The sequence below is a fragment of the Polyodon spathula genome, chromosome 32, assembly GCF_017654505.1.
Source record: "Polyodon spathula isolate WHYD16114869_AA chromosome 32, ASM1765450v1, whole genome shotgun sequence".
NCBI lineage: Eukaryota > Metazoa > Chordata > Actinopteri > Acipenseriformes > Polyodontidae > Polyodon > Polyodon spathula.
In genome coordinates, this window is record NC_054565.1 from 5,677,386 (window position 1) to 5,695,304 (window position 17,919).

The following is a 17,919-nucleotide window of genomic DNA, read 5'->3' on the forward strand; positions in this document are numbered from 1 at the left end:
TTTATTCTGCATAAGAAATATCAGCAAATATAAATGTACTGTAGTGCAAGAGAACTGAAATATTATAGAGGCTTCAATACACAGTTCTCTGTTTGTTTTGCAGTTCTACTAATGACATTCCTTTACACTTTAAATAAATGTATTAAAAAATTCCAATTAAACTATATTCCAAACTGTCTAAAATAACACTAGCCAATGAATGTAAAATACAGTAAGCCGAATGGAATGTTGTAGCATATATCGATAAATATATTATGTTCAACAACATATGTTTAACATAGTTTAAAATTGACACACTAGAATGAAAACTACTGCTATGGTTATTGTCTGTAATTATTAAGATTAAGCAAGCAATGTTTTAAAGAAAAATCGGACCATTTCTATAAAATGTGTGACCAAGGAGAATTTACGTAATATTAAGCCTGTAGTTTAACTAATGGACTATTTTTACACATTAATTATTTATAGTATCATTTTAAACATGATCACAGTTGACTTGCCTCTCTTGTGTGGCTCTTGAATCTTGGTTATTGAGCCATGTCTGTCTTTCTTGATCTCCGAACAGAATGCAGCACATCCTACCCCTGTATGAGCTTTTAAATACTGAGGTTCTCCTTGGAGACTTTCTTGTCCATGATGTCATACCACAGTGCTGTGATTGGCTAGTTTCTTGAATATTAAGATGAGTGCAAGGTCACTTTTCAAAGATGTACAGGGCTAGGACTGTCACTTCGGTGTATAGCGCCACCATGGGGCCACCATGAAGGTACTGCTTCAACAAGTATGCAAGGTCTTTAAATTGTTCCTGAGAGACACTTCACCATAACTTGAGTACTAAAGGATTGTTTCTCATTGGGACTGAAACTAACTTGCAACAGAGAGCAAGTTCATTATCAGGGATGTAATTTGCATTACAAATAATCAGTCATGTGAGGGATTGTGAGCCCTCTGCAATGCAAATAGGGGATTAATTTGATCAAACTATATCCTGTTGTGATAAGCAGCCGCTGATGGTTTTTATAGAGCCTTTTGCAGCACTGGGGGATCACCCTGGGTTTCATAAGCCACCTACCCAGGGTTATTTCATGATTACGGCTTAGAGTCCAGACTACAGTAAATGCTTGATACAATCTAATGATGCTCTGGTACAATAAGATGCTCTAAAACAACCCATCTCAGCGTGTTATAGGTGGATCAAATTAACATGTAGGTTTAAAAAGGGGCTTTCTTTTAATGGTGACAGTTCACTTTAATACTCAAGGACATCCATTTTCAGAGAGGAAAAAATATACTTGCTCCAGAATTTCAGAACAATAACTGAACACAGCCTCATCCTTATTGTTGTTTCTTGCTAATTCATATCTATTTGCATTTGAACAAGCTTCAAAATAAATGTCCTATCAAGACAAGAGACAACCTGTTATTACCTTATACTGCAGAGAATTCCAGAACTGAGTAACACAATTCAGCCAAGGTATTAGAGGGAAATTACTCCTTGAACATTACACAGGGCAATTAACCATTTGACATTTTTAAATATGAAGGGTCATATTTCTTATCTTAATTGACTCTGGGATCTTGAATACCACCCCTCTAAAATGCTGAACTATTTATAACTTCTTCTCTCTGTATTTTAATTTGGTTTTGTAGGCCTTAAGAAATTACACTATGTATATACACACACACACACACACACACACACACACACACACTTCGTATTTAACAATGTCAAATGGTTAATTTGTGCATTTGTATAACGTAAAGTTTAGCAGCATGACCTTATTAATAAACATAACCTATAACGCAATTTGAATATACAGCCATCTTCTCCACCCACATTGTGCTGCAAGGTTTCTTCTGGCGTTTGTTGAGTATTGCTCGCTTTTGATTGGTTTCTGGAAATAATAACTGCCTTCCTTTCTGGTTGACGTCAGTATTTTTATTTTTTTCCAGTGCTTTTGATTGGCCGAAGGGACCGACTGACTGCTACGAGCACATCTACTTTACTTGACCTCAATGACAGTAGGGTTTTGCTTACTGTAGTTTCTTTCGGCTCATTATTCGTTTGCCTGTGATAAATAAGTTTTAAAAAACCGAAGATGGTGTGGGTATTGCTGCACAGTATTGCGGTACCATAGAACATCTCTTTTGTTTGAACCATTTCCTGGTGCGAAGGGACCAGGACACTGTTTATCTCGACACACGGGTGTGCCTTACAAGCGTTTTTAGTTAAAAATGGAAACGCAATTAGTCGCTGCGCTGGACGACAAGTCCAATTCTTACAAGGTGAGTGACGTCTGTTTAAAATAAATAAACAAAGCTATACCGCAGCACTATTTCGCAAAAATGAGTTTTTAACTTACAGTACCAACGCATTTTATTTAAGGGGCCGGCGATATAAATAAAGTTAGGCGTCATGCTGAGAACAAAAAAACAAGGTAAGTATGTGTGTTTCTGTCAGCGTCATTTTGAAACCAGCAGTAGTGTAAAGTTCTGTTTTAATGTATGTTTTTGTTGTGTATAAACTTTGCTGACTGTACAGCCAAACGCATTCCCCGTCATACACAATTAGACACAAATACCGGTATATGACGTGTGTTTTAAAGTCAGCATTCTGCTTCACCATTGCATTTGTCAGTGTAAAGCAATTTAAAGGTACAGTACAGTTTTAAGACGAGTCCATACAGCAAGATTTAATTTACATGTGATATCTGTAGTCATACTGTGGTGGTTTGAAGTAGGCAGTATATCACAATTAAAGCACTGTACAGGTTTCCCAAAAGTAAACGCCATGGTGTAATGCAAACATGCATGAATTGTTTTACGTAAATAACTGTGGTGACACCAATACACACTCCTACACTGCAACTGCAAGACAGTAGGAACGTAAAACCGATGTGAGACTACTGCTGTTTTAGAACATAACTGGTGTGTTTTCCATTCTCAAAACTGCATAAATAACTGCATTGCTGTGCTTGCTTTTAAGCATATGTGTGTGTGTGTGTTGTATTACAGAATGAACTCATGCAGTGCCCCTTAATAATCTGCATTATTCTGCACCTGTACACATGCACACATTTGAAATGGTGGTGTATTCAAGTAAATCACTTGTTTAGCCTCGTTAGACTAACTGCTGTACTGTGAAATTTAATGCAATCTCAAAACTAAAGCAGGCAGAGAAATTGCATGTATGAATACTGAGGCATATTGCACTGTAACACTTTTCTGCCTTTTTGGTTTGCATTGGACTTAAAGAATCAACAAGATCAGAATGCATTCCCTTATTGAGGAGGGGGGTTCTATTCTGAATAGGACTCTGCCAGATAGGAGTGTTTAATGCTAGACTGTATTTCTATAAGATTGCTGAAGTAGTGTGGGCCACTCTATAGCAAGATGTACCGGAAAAAGTCTTGCAGTGTGAAGTGAAACATCCTGTTTTTAAGAAACATTGATGTAATTACAGTTCAAACAGTGAGACCACAATCTCTAAATGTAGTCCGAATACCGCAGCATAAATTGTCATGCTGTAGTCAACATTTTAACTGTGGTGACATTCTTTACTCTGTATAAGTGACAACGTTCCCCCCCCCCCTCCCTCTGCTGTTTGGGTTTGGAAGTCATCTTGTGGTGTTTTGTGTGAAAAATTAACGGCGTATTTAATTTTGTATGCATTTCAGGAAAACCTCATCGGGACGTTGCTGGCTATATTTGGGAATCTTTTCATCAGCATTTCACTCAGCGTGCAGGTAAGAGAGCGCCTGCATATCCATACCCATGCATATGACGTATTTTTGAAAAGTGCCCCTGCCTACATGCCGCGCACCTGACTCGTGTTCCTTCCCTCCCCAGAAATACAGCCATGTGCGTCTGGCTGGCTTGAAGGACACACGGACCTATTACTGGACGAAGACCTGGTGGCTTGGGCTGCTGCTGACGATAGTGGGGGAGCTGGGAGTCTTCACCTCGTACGCCTTTGCTCCCCTCTCACTGATAACACCCCTGAGTGCAGTCTCTGTGATAGGTATTGTGTGCTAATGGTCTTTCTAAAGCTGCATGTTACCATTTTTTCCCTGTGCTTCTTGCATTCAACACATGCTAAGATGTCCTTATTTTTTTTCTCCTTCCCAGCAAGTTCAATATTAGGATTCATCTTTCTAAGGGATAAATGGAAACCAAAAGATTTTTTAAGTAAGTGTTTTGCAACAACGCATTTGAAATACTAGTGCATGGATGGATGTCCCCCGTCTGTTACATAGCATACTGAGAAATGCAATGGTGGTGTGTCGAATGCATTTCTGCCTCATGTTGTAACGTCCCCTGACATGAAGTGACAGAGCGTTATGGTTGCCTTTGCCACTGTTACATCCATACACACACACAATAAACGCACCCCCAGGCACAAACTGTGTAAAAAAATGCTGTTATACACATGTTTTTACTTGACTATGATATGCTGTAGCTTTAGCAGAACATGTGTGTCTTAAACAATAGAGAGTTTTCAGTGGTTTTGCTTTTTAAGTCATCATGATACCCTTAATGTGTCATAAGTTATCATGCTTTAATGAACCCCTACCTGCTCATATTAAATCATTACCCATTAGTATAGCATTCATCTGATTTATGACTAACCCACTGACCACACTTTCCTTTGTTTGGCTTGTCTTTGTTTTCCTGTGCTGTCCCACAGGGCGATATGTTTTATCCTTTATAGGCTGCGGCCTGACCATTGTTGGGACCTACATGTTTGTTACGTTTGGGCCCAATACTCACGAACGACTGACTGCAGAAAATATAGTTAAACATCTCATAGGTTGGCCTTTCCTCTTATATTTGGTAAGAAGCTTGAAAACATTGTACAATTATTCATAATACCGTTTAAAATAGAAAAATATATTGTGTGTGTAGATATATATGTGTGTGTACATTGCAGAATGCTGATTGTAGTTGTATTATATAGTTAGACTTGAATAACATAACTGGCATAACCAAAAAATATTAACTACAAGAATTGTTATGTTGTAAAGTGAATTATGCATAGCTAAAGATTGCCATTTTTGATTTGATTTATTTTACAATTGTAGCTCCTGGAGATCATTGCTTTCTGTTTGCTGCTGTATTTTTACAAGAAAAAGAATGCAAAGTACCTTGTAGTTATCCTCATTTTGGTAGCACTGTTGGGTAAGTTTAAATAACTACAGTATATATTTACTGTATGCATTTTTGTTATTACTGCTGGTTCAAACAAAAAAGCTAAAAGCATTAAAAGGACCTTCTTTATAGCAGTGTTTTGAACCGGTAGCTACTTGGCTATTTTTATGATCTAAATAGTAGAGGATCTAATTACTTCTGCATTTTAACTCTTTATAAATCCAGCTGGTGTATTAACATTACTACTGTACATAAAATTATAGCTTTTATAATTACTATCCTTTTAGTAATGCGTCCTTGCCATGTGTCCTCCAGGCACTATGACTGTTATTACAGTGAAAGCTGTATCTGGAATGCTGGTCCTCTCCATAACAGGAAGCTTGCAGCTCAACTACCCCATCTTCTACATCATGTTTGTGTGCATGGTAGCAACTGCTGTCTTCCAAGCATCGTAAGTTGATGTACAGAAATGTCATTTGCGCTTCCGGAGGCCATGCTGTGTGTCACATGCATGCTTAGGAGAGAGCCAAGCCCTGCGCAAAATTAAAAGGGACGGATCCCCTGCGGATTTAGCTTTTCGTGTTTCTTTTTAAGTGAATGTTGAATTCTGTAGCACAGAGCAGCACAGTTGTTTGCAAAGTGGCTTTTAATATCTCTTTTCTTTCTTGTTATGATGTTTATGGTTAGTTCTGTAGCTGTTGTATAACTAACAGTAGACAGATCTGCAATACAAAAAAGGAACAATTTCTCAAAGTAATAGTTAGGTTTGTCAGCTCATGTTGGCATCTGGGAGTGCCCAGTTCATTTAAGATGTTTGAGTAAATATAAAAAATAACAGAATTATGACAGGAGGATTGGTTCATGGCAGTGGTTTCTAAAGACCTTTCCAGTCCGGAACCCCAAGTCAGTTCAGTTAACTAATTAAGTACCTGGTTGGATTAAAGATCTGGCCTGGAATTGTCTTGAGGGTCGGAGTTGGGAACCACTGGTTCAGGGTACAGTGTGTTTACACACACACCTTCCCCTTCTACATCTCAACCGTCTCTTTCAGGTTGTTGACCGATGCTTCGCAACTTTACGATTCTTCCCAGATTGCCAGCATTAATTATATTCTTTCTACGTTGTTTGCTATCACGGCAGGTAGGTGCTATTCAAATCTATTCTATTTATTAATTCAATAAAATATGGCACCGCTTTTTGATTAGGATGTATTCGCAATTTTTCACAAAAAAAAAGTCAGTTTATTACAGTATTTTGTGTGCTATTTTGAACGTTACTTTGAATAATAAGAAAGACTGTTGGACTGTAGCCTAATTTCGCACCCAGTGGGTGATGCATATTGTACAGGTATACTTTTCTCACACACATATTTTCGCTATATCTTGAGAGTTTGAGATGTGTGAGCTTTGGAATCTGATTGGCTTGTCAAATAAATGTCTTCAGTACTGTGCTCACACAATTGAGGGGTACAGTAGGTTATTGTGGCTTATTTACAAAGTACTAATTGACATCTGATTGGCTGAGCTAGTGAACTCCTGGGATCTTGATTGGCTGAACCACTGAACTGGGATCTTGAGATCCAGTTTAATTCAGTGTATGGCTTTCTATTTTACACAAGCTGTAAAATATTTTTCATGATAGTCTATAATGTGCAATTATTTATATCTTTGATCATTTGTGTCCATTTTAGGAGCAGTATTTTATTTGGAATTTAACCATGCTGATGTTCTACACCTATGTATGTTTTTTTTGGGGTGAGTTAAATTTATTATTATTATTATTAATTAGTCATTTATCAGATGCTTTTATCCAACTTACAGAGACTGGAGGGTGAACTGTGCATCACAACTGGACAACTAGGTTTTACATCTCATCTGTGATGTCCATTTGATTGCATAATATTATATCTACATATAGATTTATTATTTAAAAAATACATGGTATATATACTAAAGTGATGAACATTAAACCATTGATTCATAATTAGAAAGCTACTGTTTTTTAAAAGTTGTGAATTTAGAGAGAAGCGTTCCAAATGTAAAAAAATAAAACTTGGGAAGCCTAGTCAAATTATTGTTTGAAAATAAAAATAACAAATTCCGATTTTTTTTACAGTGAGTTATTTGTATTTATTTTTCAGATGCTTGATTGCCTTTTTAGGAGTCTTCTTGATTACCAGAAATCGTAAAAAATCGAAAGCTTTTGAACCGTATGTCACGATGGATGCTGTGGCAGGTAAATGCAGTAAAGATGTGTGATTTAGGGTGTAGCTACTTATTGCACACTGAAAATGACAAATAAAATCTGTTCAAAATCAATGAGATGGTCATAGGTTAAAGCACTAGCCTTTCTCCTCCAGACACTTGGGTTCGAATGGTGGTGGTCTTGTTTAAAAACTACAATGAAACTTTGCACAATTCAGGAAAGACTGAATAGTGGGAGTTTTATGGAGACTGTCAACTGTCAAAAGTCAGACCAAGGGCTGCAAAAGCATTATGAATGATTCCACTGTAGATTGCATGAACTGATAATAGTAATACAAGTCCTAATACAGAGTGAGATCCACTTAGAGGATGATCTTCATAATTGAAGTGGATTGACAAGATATTACCTTGATGGTAAGTCTGTCTTTTAAACTAAGCTGGTCAAGGTATGAATTTATTCAACGTTGTTTTTTTTTTTTTTTTAAAAGGTGCATTGCACCCATAGCAGATCAATTATAACAGCATGTATGTTTTATCAGAATACATGCAAACTGTAGTTCTGCATGTGATTTTAATGTTGACAAATTACTTATTTTTTTCCCCAGAGACTGCCACGATCTCTGTCAGGTATGCGTGTTGATTACTGGAACTATCATAGTTTGGTTAACACTGTATTTCTGAATCCTGTTCTCCCTGGTAGAAATAAGTAACTTTGTGTACTCTTAACAGTAAATGGCTGTTCTCATTGATATGTGTTGGTACAGGGCAGTTGGTTTAAGGTTGATTTTGAAGGTTGTTTCAGTTGAATTTAGGCTGTGTTTATGTTCTTGTATGTCACACCTCTCGAGCCAGACTGGAACATAACTTATATTCCATCCATACCCTTCTTGATCTGGTTTTGGAGTCCTATAAATTGAAACAGCCTGGCTATTGTGGTGTGGTGTGATGTAAATGCATCTTTCTGACTATGGGGTTTATTCAATTTGAAACACCTGCCAACTGTGATAAGCACAAACATTTATGTAAATGGTCTGTCCCTCGGAGGACTGCTTCATTTGATATTCAAATAGTAGAACCGATAGAAAGGCCCCCGAGCTGACAAGTTCTTCCATATCCAGTGCTAAACAAACCACTGATGTGATGTAATGACTCCATGGGCCAATTCACTTTGTTGTGTGCTTCCACACCAACTTCCCTGAAGGAACTGGAGGTGGTAATCTTTACAGAACAGTTGCACATCCCATCAGAACAATTGGACACTCGTCTTCCCCTACACCCTATTGAGAGTGTTGTGGCCGGTGTTTCCAATTCTTTTTTGTCCTTTCCCTGTAAATATTGTTGTCTGGTTCTAGGGTTGTGATCTGTACTAACCCAGTCATTGGAAAGTGCTTTTCCTGCAAACCATTAATTCAATTCCGATTTGTTTTTGTAGCTCTTCCAAACATGCATGACAAAGGGAGGATGATACAGCCGGATTACAATGGGTCTTTTTCGTATGGGGCACTGGTGAGCAGCGATTCCATGCCGGAGAGTTATACTCCTGCCACGCTGCCTATAGTACAGGAGCAACACAATTCCAAAGCTGCATCTACAATGCCTTACTGGGCATCCTATCTTAAAAAGGACTAGACACCCGAGGAGAAGAGCATTGAAAGGGCAAGGAAGCGCGTTCTATTACCAAATTGTTGTATTTGAATGACCTTGTTGTTGTTTAAATTTATTTATTTGTACATTTAAGCTTTGATGTACTAAAGACTGAAATACCTTTTAAAAGCAGACCAGGACAACTTGCCTTACTGAAAGAATTTAGTTTGTCAGCTGCAGTTGTAGCTGTGTTACAGTGCCCATACTACTGCAAGATTGTTCATCCTCGGCTCATCTCGATAGTCCCTGATATATTCATACCCCTGATGTTGTTGATAGTTCTTGCCAGTTTTAATTGTCAAGTTACTACCTGCAACTAAGTGAAGTTTACAGTACAAGGAAAATGCATTCTTACTCATTGCAACGGCCCACGTCTGAAAAACAGAATACCCCTGCTTTGCTTCAGAAAGAAACTACAGGAAGTTTTGTTCGGTATTTTGTATATTGACCCTCAAAACTACTGTACTGCATGTGGAGATCTTAACCATGATGGAGAACTTTTTGCAGCTCTTGCAACATTTGGGGTTAGGACCTGAAGGCAAAGGATCATGGTCTGAAATGCGGTTTGAGAAGGCAGTCTACTGTAAATGAAAGGGAATTATATTTTTTAAAGTAATTGTATTTGAAACGTTTAAATGTACTCAAGGTAATTTATTTAAAGTGTTATTAACATACTATCTTCAGATTTCCTGTTGACGGGATACACCTTATAAAACAAGGTGTCGGGTGAGCTGGAGTGTGTTCTCCTGCGTTAATATTTTCATTCTATTAAATTACAGGCTGAGTCTATTTTACTGTCTGGTGTACTAGCAAACCCTAGCGTTGTGGGCAGGGTATGCTACTTAGGGTATATTTTTAAAATGCCTTTAAATCGATAGTTCTCTTAGACCAGCACAAAATGTTTAAATATGTACTCTTATTTATCCTTGTTATAGAGCTTTATTGGAAATGTAATTTTGTACCAGGAGTTGTATTGATCGGACCTTTGATTTCTTCGGCTAAAGCTTCGAGTCGCTCTTCCTTTGGTACAAATCCGGGCTGAACATCACAGTTGTTTGATTTCAGTATTATGTGTGGATACATTGACTGGAGTTCAGTTCACTGATTTATTTACTAACAACACTTTAGAAAGCATTACCTGTTCTGTTCGGTTACATGCGTCATCGTTACTCCTGCTGGGCAATACAAAATTAAAAATAAATGCCGTATTTGTCTTCCAAACACTGTCTCCTTTTAAAGTAAATATATCCAACAGTTGTTGCTGAGGAATTGAGATCACAGAAACATGATAGTCTGAGCAAACCAAACCAACCTTCGATACTGTACCTGTAATTATTATCCATTCAAATTCAGTCAGAACTAGCAAAATCTGTACATGTGGCACAATAATGATTGTCAGCTAAGGTATTAATTAAATATATTTTGTTGGACTTAATACCCATTTTAATAAGTGTGTACACTTAGAACAGTGTTAGAAGCATATTTACATTATTGTTCTGTGAAGCAGCCATGACATTTTACAATCAGTATAGCAGTTGACATGCAACTAAGCTTCATTGATTCAAATAATGTTAATGGTTTCACATTGCGTTCATTGTAGTCTCTGGTGTTCACGTTAACCGTGCTACCAATGACCTGAAACTAAATCAAAATGATAGCATTGGTATTGTGGTTGGAATGTAGTTTTTTTTTTTTAATGATTATGTGTGCTGGAATAATTGCAGACTTCTGCTGCAATAAGCCGTTTCTAGTAAATGAAAAGTTATTTATTGCCAATTTTTGTATATAATGTGATACAAACTGCTTTAACGTTTGTGCCAGCACTTGCTATTAAATATACAAGATTTAAATACACGTGTATAGAGCGCAAATTACCCATTAATCTTCTGCTTCCTCTACCATTAAAAGTTTGCATGGTTGCCTCCATACTGGCAATTGTACAGTATGCGGCTGAGTGCAATGGGAGGGAATAGAGTAATTGGTCTGCACAAATAATAATAATAAAAAAAAACAAGATCTGTGACTAAACAAAGCTAAAGGTGACCAGATATCTCAACCGACTCTATAACTATATTGTATTTATTATATAGCTGTAAGCAAGTCTGCCATGCAGCTAAAACTTTACTCTAGGGTCTGTTTTTTGTGCTGCTGTACACTACTGTAATGAATGACAAATGAACTGCTGACTGCCTTATTGAAACTCGTCTGTGTATTTTGTCAGAACAATCTCTCATGTTTTAACATTGTTGTGTGTGTGTGTTTTTTTTTTGTTTTGTTTTGTTTTTAAATAAATATGGAAGCTGGCAAATAAAATGTATCATTGCGTAATCTGATTCATTTATCTTTATCTAAGTTTACTTTGTTTCGTTATTTTAATCTGTGGTTGTGTGTTTACCTTGCTTCGCTGGAGTCGTTCCTCCCATGCCATGCTTTGGTCGAATTGCAGTTGGGCAGCAAGCCAGTCTGAGAGCATTCTCTGGATGGATGTGGACATTGTCACCGTGGTAGGACCCAGTCATCTTGTTTACATGCCCAGGCATGAATACGCTGTAAAAGCTGTGAGGGTTGGCTCAACTTAGTACTGATGTTTTTGACAATGCTGTGTAACACTGTATCTACAAAGACCACAATGGTTCTATGTGGTATTTCTTACTGGTGTTGTCTTACTCGTCCACTGGGGGCTGAGTGTTGCAGGGGGACAGGTTAATGGTTACACTCTGGTGTACCAGCTGTACTTCGAGAGAATGTATGTGGAGAGCCAGTGTGAGGCCATTGCGGTGTTTTTCATTTAGTTTTAAGTTTTAAAAAGTCACTAGGATGTGATAACAGAAACATGCTATACAAAAAAAAAAAAAAAAAAAAAAAAAACTTAACAAAAAAAAAAAAAAAAAAAAAAAAAAAAATATGAGTTGATTCTTAACATGAAGAATACATTCTGATATTTCAAACCCATGGCTCTTTGATTAATCTCAGAAAGAAAGCAAAAAGCGTTTTATTTTATCGTTTTGTTTGGATTTTGTCGGGTTATATTACAGTTAATCTTTGAAAAGCAGGTTAAAAGCATATTTTAAATATATTTTCTATTTTGAATTCATATTTTCTTGTATTTCAAAAGGCATATTAAATATAAATAGACATTTTATAACAGTTATTCTGCTATGTTTGCATTTAAGATTTTATTAACGCTTTTATTCCCAAGGGAGCTTTCCAGTCCACTTGTTCAGGAACTACTCTGGGAATCTGGAAATTCTGTATGATGGGATGGAAACAGCCTATCAATCACAATAGGGTTAAAAGCAGGCACAGCAGAGGCATCCAGCTGCATCTTGCACATAAACTGAAGTCATCTTACATTCTTACTCTTCCTTTGTTTCTAAAAAAAAATGAACAAAAACGCTTTAGAAATCTTCAGACATATTCAGTGTTCACAGTGCAACACCACGTCAACAGTGTAAAACTGCAGAGTTTCAGGCAGGAAAGTAATTCCAGCTATGGCCAGAAGATTTGCATCACCCTGAGTAGAATGAACAGATTTTGCTACGTAATGTTGAATGAAACCTGCTGAATAATGTTACGTTAACATATTGAATTACATACCGCTTTGTAGTTTTCCATATACGTTACGGAAAACTGACAAAAAATTGAAGAATGTGACATGAAATACTGTACTACTATCGTGGCTTCCGGGAGAATTATGTGATATCATTTTGTAGTATTTTTGATTACATGATAAATAAGATCTAAATTATTTTTGTGTATTTATTGTAATTTTTTTTTTTTTTTTATGTTTCATTGCTAAAATTCTAGGTGATGCTAAACTTTGACCATAGCTGTACATCATTATATTATGATTGACAAAAAAAAAAATCCTTGCAACCTTCCATGCCATCACAAAACAAGCCGACATCAGACTAAGGAGGCTAATCCTTCCATCAGCCTTCAATCAGTAGCAGCCAGATACATTCAAACCTGCCCCTCTTTACAATGCCATGCTTTCCACTTCCCTCCTCCTCCCCAGACCGTCATATTTTTGGCCTTGCCAAGGGAACTACTTTCCTGCTTATTTCCCAGCGCTGTGTCAATCACATTTTTAAGAGGCTGCAAGTTCCCGGCGTGGCTGAGTGGCAAAGTCCAGCAAGCCACAATGCTGTGATGCATGCATATGTCAACTGCTTTTATTCTCTTGAGTTTGCTAGACCATCTATACTCTCATGCACCATGCTCCATCTTAACGTTTGTTTTATCTGGGTAAAATAGTGCATTTAAAGTACAATCCATTGAAATACAGCATAGCAAATAAAGCTAATGTCTCTTACCTTCTGCATTTTCTATGTTTTCTGCTTGCAAGTCAAGTTGTGGTTTGTTTGTTTTAGTGTCCGCAACCTGTTCTAAATCTACAATAAAAAAAACAAAACATTCAAAATACAAGGTGATAAAATAACGATACATTTTTAAACTGTCGGAGCCCAAAATTTAAGTAAGTGCAAAGACAGAAGACAATTGCCCTGTGGATTCAGTTCATTCATAGAGATAAGAAACGGTGAGTGGCAGAAGGGTGCTGTTGTTAACTCTGAGCAGGTTTGTGATCTTTTTTTAAACTGTTAATATCATTAAACGGTTGTACATGGCAGAGGAAATACATCTGCATTAAAAAAAAGTTTCTTTCTTAAATTTGATTATCGCTCAATGAGTTTTTTCAATGAATTTGAATACATGTTTCTTCTTCCTCGTAAATCTAAATATTTTGAAATAATTTTTCTGGTTGGCTTCAGCAATTTCAGAGATAAAGAAATCAGAAATTATTTAAACACCATACTGTGTATATCATAACCCCAGATCAATAAGCACCATCGTGTGTGGAGCAGCACTCTGCACGTAACTAAAGGTTAATTTGATGACGTTTATTTTTTGGTTGTTTTGATTTCAGAAACCGTTTCAATGATACAATAGCTTATTGTAGAGGATGTTACATTCTATGTGGACATGCATGCAAGCCCAGATGTGTGGTCTGTACTGCTAAACTAGGAAGCGGGCTATATAGACCTGCAAATCGTTTTCAAACCTGTTGTGCTAATGCACTGTAAAGCCAAGGCAATACTTCCCTAATGCAAGGACAAACCTCTAGTTGGCATATGAGTGCCACCTGGCCTTTCTCTAAATAATTTCCAGGGATAAGTAGCGCAGGGTTCTAATATTAAATCAAACCCATGCACTCTCAGTACAGTCTGACACTGAAAAGGTCACTGCAACGAGACTGTGTAATATCACAATCTGAACGGGTTCTGTGTGTCACAGTGATTGCCTGTAATAAGGATAAATGGGTACTTGAGAAAACTGGTTTGTGAAGCAATGTGATTTCTTCTGGGTTTGCTGCCAGCTATAAAAGGATGTATTAGGCTGTATTTCTGCCCTGGCTGTGCAGACATTGCAGGCCCTCTGTGTCCAGCGTCTGCTACTGGATTTGAGTTTTCATCAGACTGCTCTTTATTTGATCTGTGTTGGGCTGTAAAACATGACAATTCTGTTTTTAGTACGTGATCAATCTAGCCTCCCAAGGACAGCAATCTGGGAGCTAACGGGTTAACAACGACATGCAATTACAATCTGTGCGCATATAATTTGGATACGGCGTCATATTATTTTTTGTATCTATTTAAGACATCTCTATCGGTATACTGTGTTTTTTTTTTTTTTTTTTTTTTTTTTTTTTTTTCTGTTAACATAATTTGAACACACATGAGTGCTGAATGGTTTCTTCAAGTAAAAATTCATAGGCAATTTCCAAATCGGACAGAACAAATCTAAAAATAGCGCGGTAACGAACGTTAGGTTGTGGTTTTCGTCATTTGTCTTGGGAGAGCTGAGGAACCCTGGCGATAAGCTTCGTGCTAACTTTTTCTTGCAGCTCTGCAACCTAAACACCCCCTGACACACCGTGTTGAGCCTGTCCCACACAGACTGCACATTCACTTGGAACGTGGAATAAAAGGCATGCATCATTTTTATTAAGCAGTCCTACCATCCACGACGGTTTGCTCCAGCCCCTCATCAACAGAAGCTGCAAATAAAAGAACAAACACACCTATTAATCATTCTAGTCAATTCATGCAGTCGCTGTGTTAGTCAGCTAGCTATACATCCACCACACTCAGGCAAGCTTTTATTATTCAAACGCGGCTACCCAGTCTGTGTAGATGCTGTACATCTGGCATGCGTGTTATTATTTAGCAGATGCTTTTATCCAAAGTGACTTCCAGAAACTAGGGGGGGTGAATTAGGCATCAACTGCTGCTGTAGATGCCACTTACAAGAGTGGCTAAGATGGGATTGAACCTGGAACCTTGAACCTCACGGTAACAAGACTGGTTCTATAACCACTGGTCCACCAAGCCTCCTTTCGTGGTATTGGAAATGTCATCTCACAAAAACAAGGGAAAATAATCCGATTTTATGTGAAACTGCTACCATCAATATTCCCTCGCATCTGTTACAGGCATACCTTTATAAATGGGTTCATTATTTGAGAGACTGCAAATGGCAATAGTGTTGACTCTTCTTTCTGCATATGTTTTGACTGAATACCAGTACCAGTCCTGTATAGGTTGTCTTTTCCTTTATCTGTACGGTGGGCTCTGAATGACAGCAATGTTATTGAATGCAAAGTATGTGCACAAGTATTGCACAACATTTTTTAAAAGTTAAATATTATTTAATGTGGTCACTTTCTAAAACAAGGTTTCCACGGACTATTCTTCAGTCTCAATTAATAATGTACTTCCTCCCCAAAAAGGTAATGCATCATATAATTACAAGAAATGTATTTCTTAATATAGCGGTACCTCCCTATTATAGTATTTGAATACACACCTTGCTATTATGAATGTAAAACATACAATATAGAGAGAGATAAAAAGAGAGAGATACAAGGATAGACACATAAAGGCTATTCATATCTTAACACACACACACTGGTTATAAAACAAAGCATTTAACAGTGACATATTGTACATACACTGTAATAATCCTTATAAATAATAATTTACAATATATTCTTCTTCTTCTTATAGTTCTACCTAAATTTAGTTTCTACTGATACTGTCATTTCTATACATACCCTGTTAATTCAAGGGAAAGCTGACAAGTGAAACTGTGCAGATTCATTTTTATTAACACCAGTAATAACTTAGTTACATTATTTAAAAAAAAAAAAATCACACACACACACACATATATCACAAAAGAAGACTATTTCTAGTTTCTTCAACGTGTGCACTGCTGACAGAGTCACTGTGGGCAGCATCCTTTGCCCGCAGTGTATTCAGTGGGTGTAATATTAAAGGAAATATCCCTCAAAACTATTTTAAGATGAAGAGAAGCTCCTACCTGCAGGGTCTGTCGGAGGGTTCTCTGACTTCACATCGAAGCTCGTTGCGCATCCCATCTTTGAAAACTGGTCAGAATTCAGACACTAGTCTACTTCGTCCACCGGCTTTCTGAACAGACTAACCCCTCCCCCCTCCCCTGCTACCAGATATAAACCATCTTATCACAGCTTCCTATCAACTCACTGGCATAGAGATACTTTGTTTGGATTGTTTCCTTGTGGCTTAGGTGTGGGGTCCAACCACACAAGTTAATCTTCAATCTCCCAGAAAGTTAATGGCTGAACTAGCCTAGCCTGCAGCAGAACTGGTGATGCTAAAGGAAAGAGCAATCCCCAAGCTAACCTTTATGAGTGACTGTGTCCATGAATGGGGTTTCCATATCTGTAGTTATTGCTCCCCTCTTTGCCTCCTGGCTTTGGATATGCTCTCTACCCACGCAAGCAGGGTTCAAAATACAGGACACGTGGGGGATAAGGGTCCCCCAAAACATACAAGTGCCCCCCCCCCGGTATATTAGGGGTCCTCAAACTTCCCCATGACATATCCTGACCCAGGACCCCCACCAAGTGAATACACCCCTGGGATACATACAATATTATTTTAAATATGAAAAAAAAAAAAAAAAAGACTCATGTATGATTTTAAAAGGCATTTAAAATAATGAGTGGAATCAAATTGCGCTACAGGCACAAACTATAAAATTATTTTGTCAGTTATAATCACTGGAGCACAGTCCTAAACTGGAATGGATAATAAGTTCAGTTTGGGCTTTGTACAGCAGTATTTATCTGTTCAGCCCCCTGTAGTTTATGTTCTCATTTATTTATTTATTTGAGTAGCTTGCACTTGATTTTTATAGCATTGCAGTTGCATCATGACAGCAACACACCTCAATATAAGCAGTACTACTGTCGTTAGTTTGCATTGGACTCTGATGTGACCATGGCAACAGGTCGTCATGGCATGCCCCTACATGTTAAATGTTTTTGGGTTTGCCTCTGTGTGATGTGATGTGAGTAATGGGCCACCACTGAGTTAACAACTTACTGTATCTGTGAATAAGTAACAGTAAGCAGGAGGTGACAGGTGATTTGCAATGTAATCGATAGAATGTACAGCAGTATATGTGGCTTGTGCAGTAGAATGGGCTAGTAAGGACTATTTTTTATGGACTAATGCGCGCAGTTTCAACCAATCGACAGTTTGAATTGAATCATACAGTTAATTATTGTTTTTTTTTTTTTGTTTGTTTGTTTTTACTTATTACGTTGGTTACCAAGTAGCCTGTCCTGAAATTAGGATAATGACACTGAAATGGGTTAATACATACAGCACCACGACTGGTTGGGTCGCTTGTCATTCTCTTTTCTCATCAGCAGGTGGCGAAATTTCTAACACGAGGTTAACGACAGGCAGGGACAATCTCCCCGGTGAACTGTGTGTTTACTGAGCGATCGCCACCAAGCCTGCCGTCAAGAGCCAGCCTACCACCGCGCTCATTGGGCAACACACGAAAAACTCGTTAGAGGATTGGTCAG

At 37.6% G+C, this 17,919-nt stretch overlaps 1 protein-coding gene and 1 long non-coding RNA gene across 4 annotated transcripts; one reads left to right on the forward strand and one right to left on the reverse strand.

The window, feature by feature from the left end:
* The first annotated feature begins 1,967 nt into the window (after nucleotides 1-1,967).
* On the forward strand, nucleotides 1,968-11,313 carry nipal3 (NIPA like domain containing 3). Of its 3 annotated transcripts, XM_041233968.1 has the most exons (12): nucleotides 1,968-2,286; nucleotides 3,678-3,746; nucleotides 3,850-4,021; nucleotides 4,129-4,188; nucleotides 4,688-4,833; nucleotides 5,082-5,178; nucleotides 5,464-5,599; nucleotides 6,200-6,288; nucleotides 6,839-6,902; nucleotides 7,289-7,383; nucleotides 7,958-7,979; nucleotides 8,785-8,900. In XM_041233968.1, exons 1-12 carry the CDS (start codon nucleotides 2,236-2,238, stop codon nucleotides 8,801-8,803), a joined length of 1,020 nt encoding a protein of 339 aa, XP_041089902.1. In that variant the 5' UTR covers nucleotides 1,968-2,235; the 3' UTR covers nucleotides 8,804-8,900. The 3 variants fall into 3 exon arrangements, with proteins under 3 accessions (XP_041089902.1, XP_041089900.1, XP_041089899.1); XM_041233966.1 differs by lacking the exon at nucleotides 7,958-7,979 and having other exon boundaries at nucleotides 1,969-2,286; nucleotides 4,712-4,833; nucleotides 8,785-11,313; XM_041233965.1 differs by lacking the exon at nucleotides 7,958-7,979 and having other exon boundaries at nucleotides 1,970-2,286; nucleotides 8,785-11,313.
* A 565-nt stretch (nucleotides 11,314-11,878) lies between these two features.
* On the reverse strand, nucleotides 11,879-16,542 carry LOC121303347. The gene is made up of 4 exons (XR_005947780.1): nucleotides 16,380-16,542; nucleotides 15,016-15,054; nucleotides 13,313-13,390; nucleotides 11,879-12,369 (listed from the first exon to the last, which is right to left on the reverse strand). It is a non-coding gene; the product is annotated as an uncharacterized LOC121303347 (long non-coding RNA).
* Nucleotides 16,543-17,919: the final 1,377 nt, after the last annotated feature.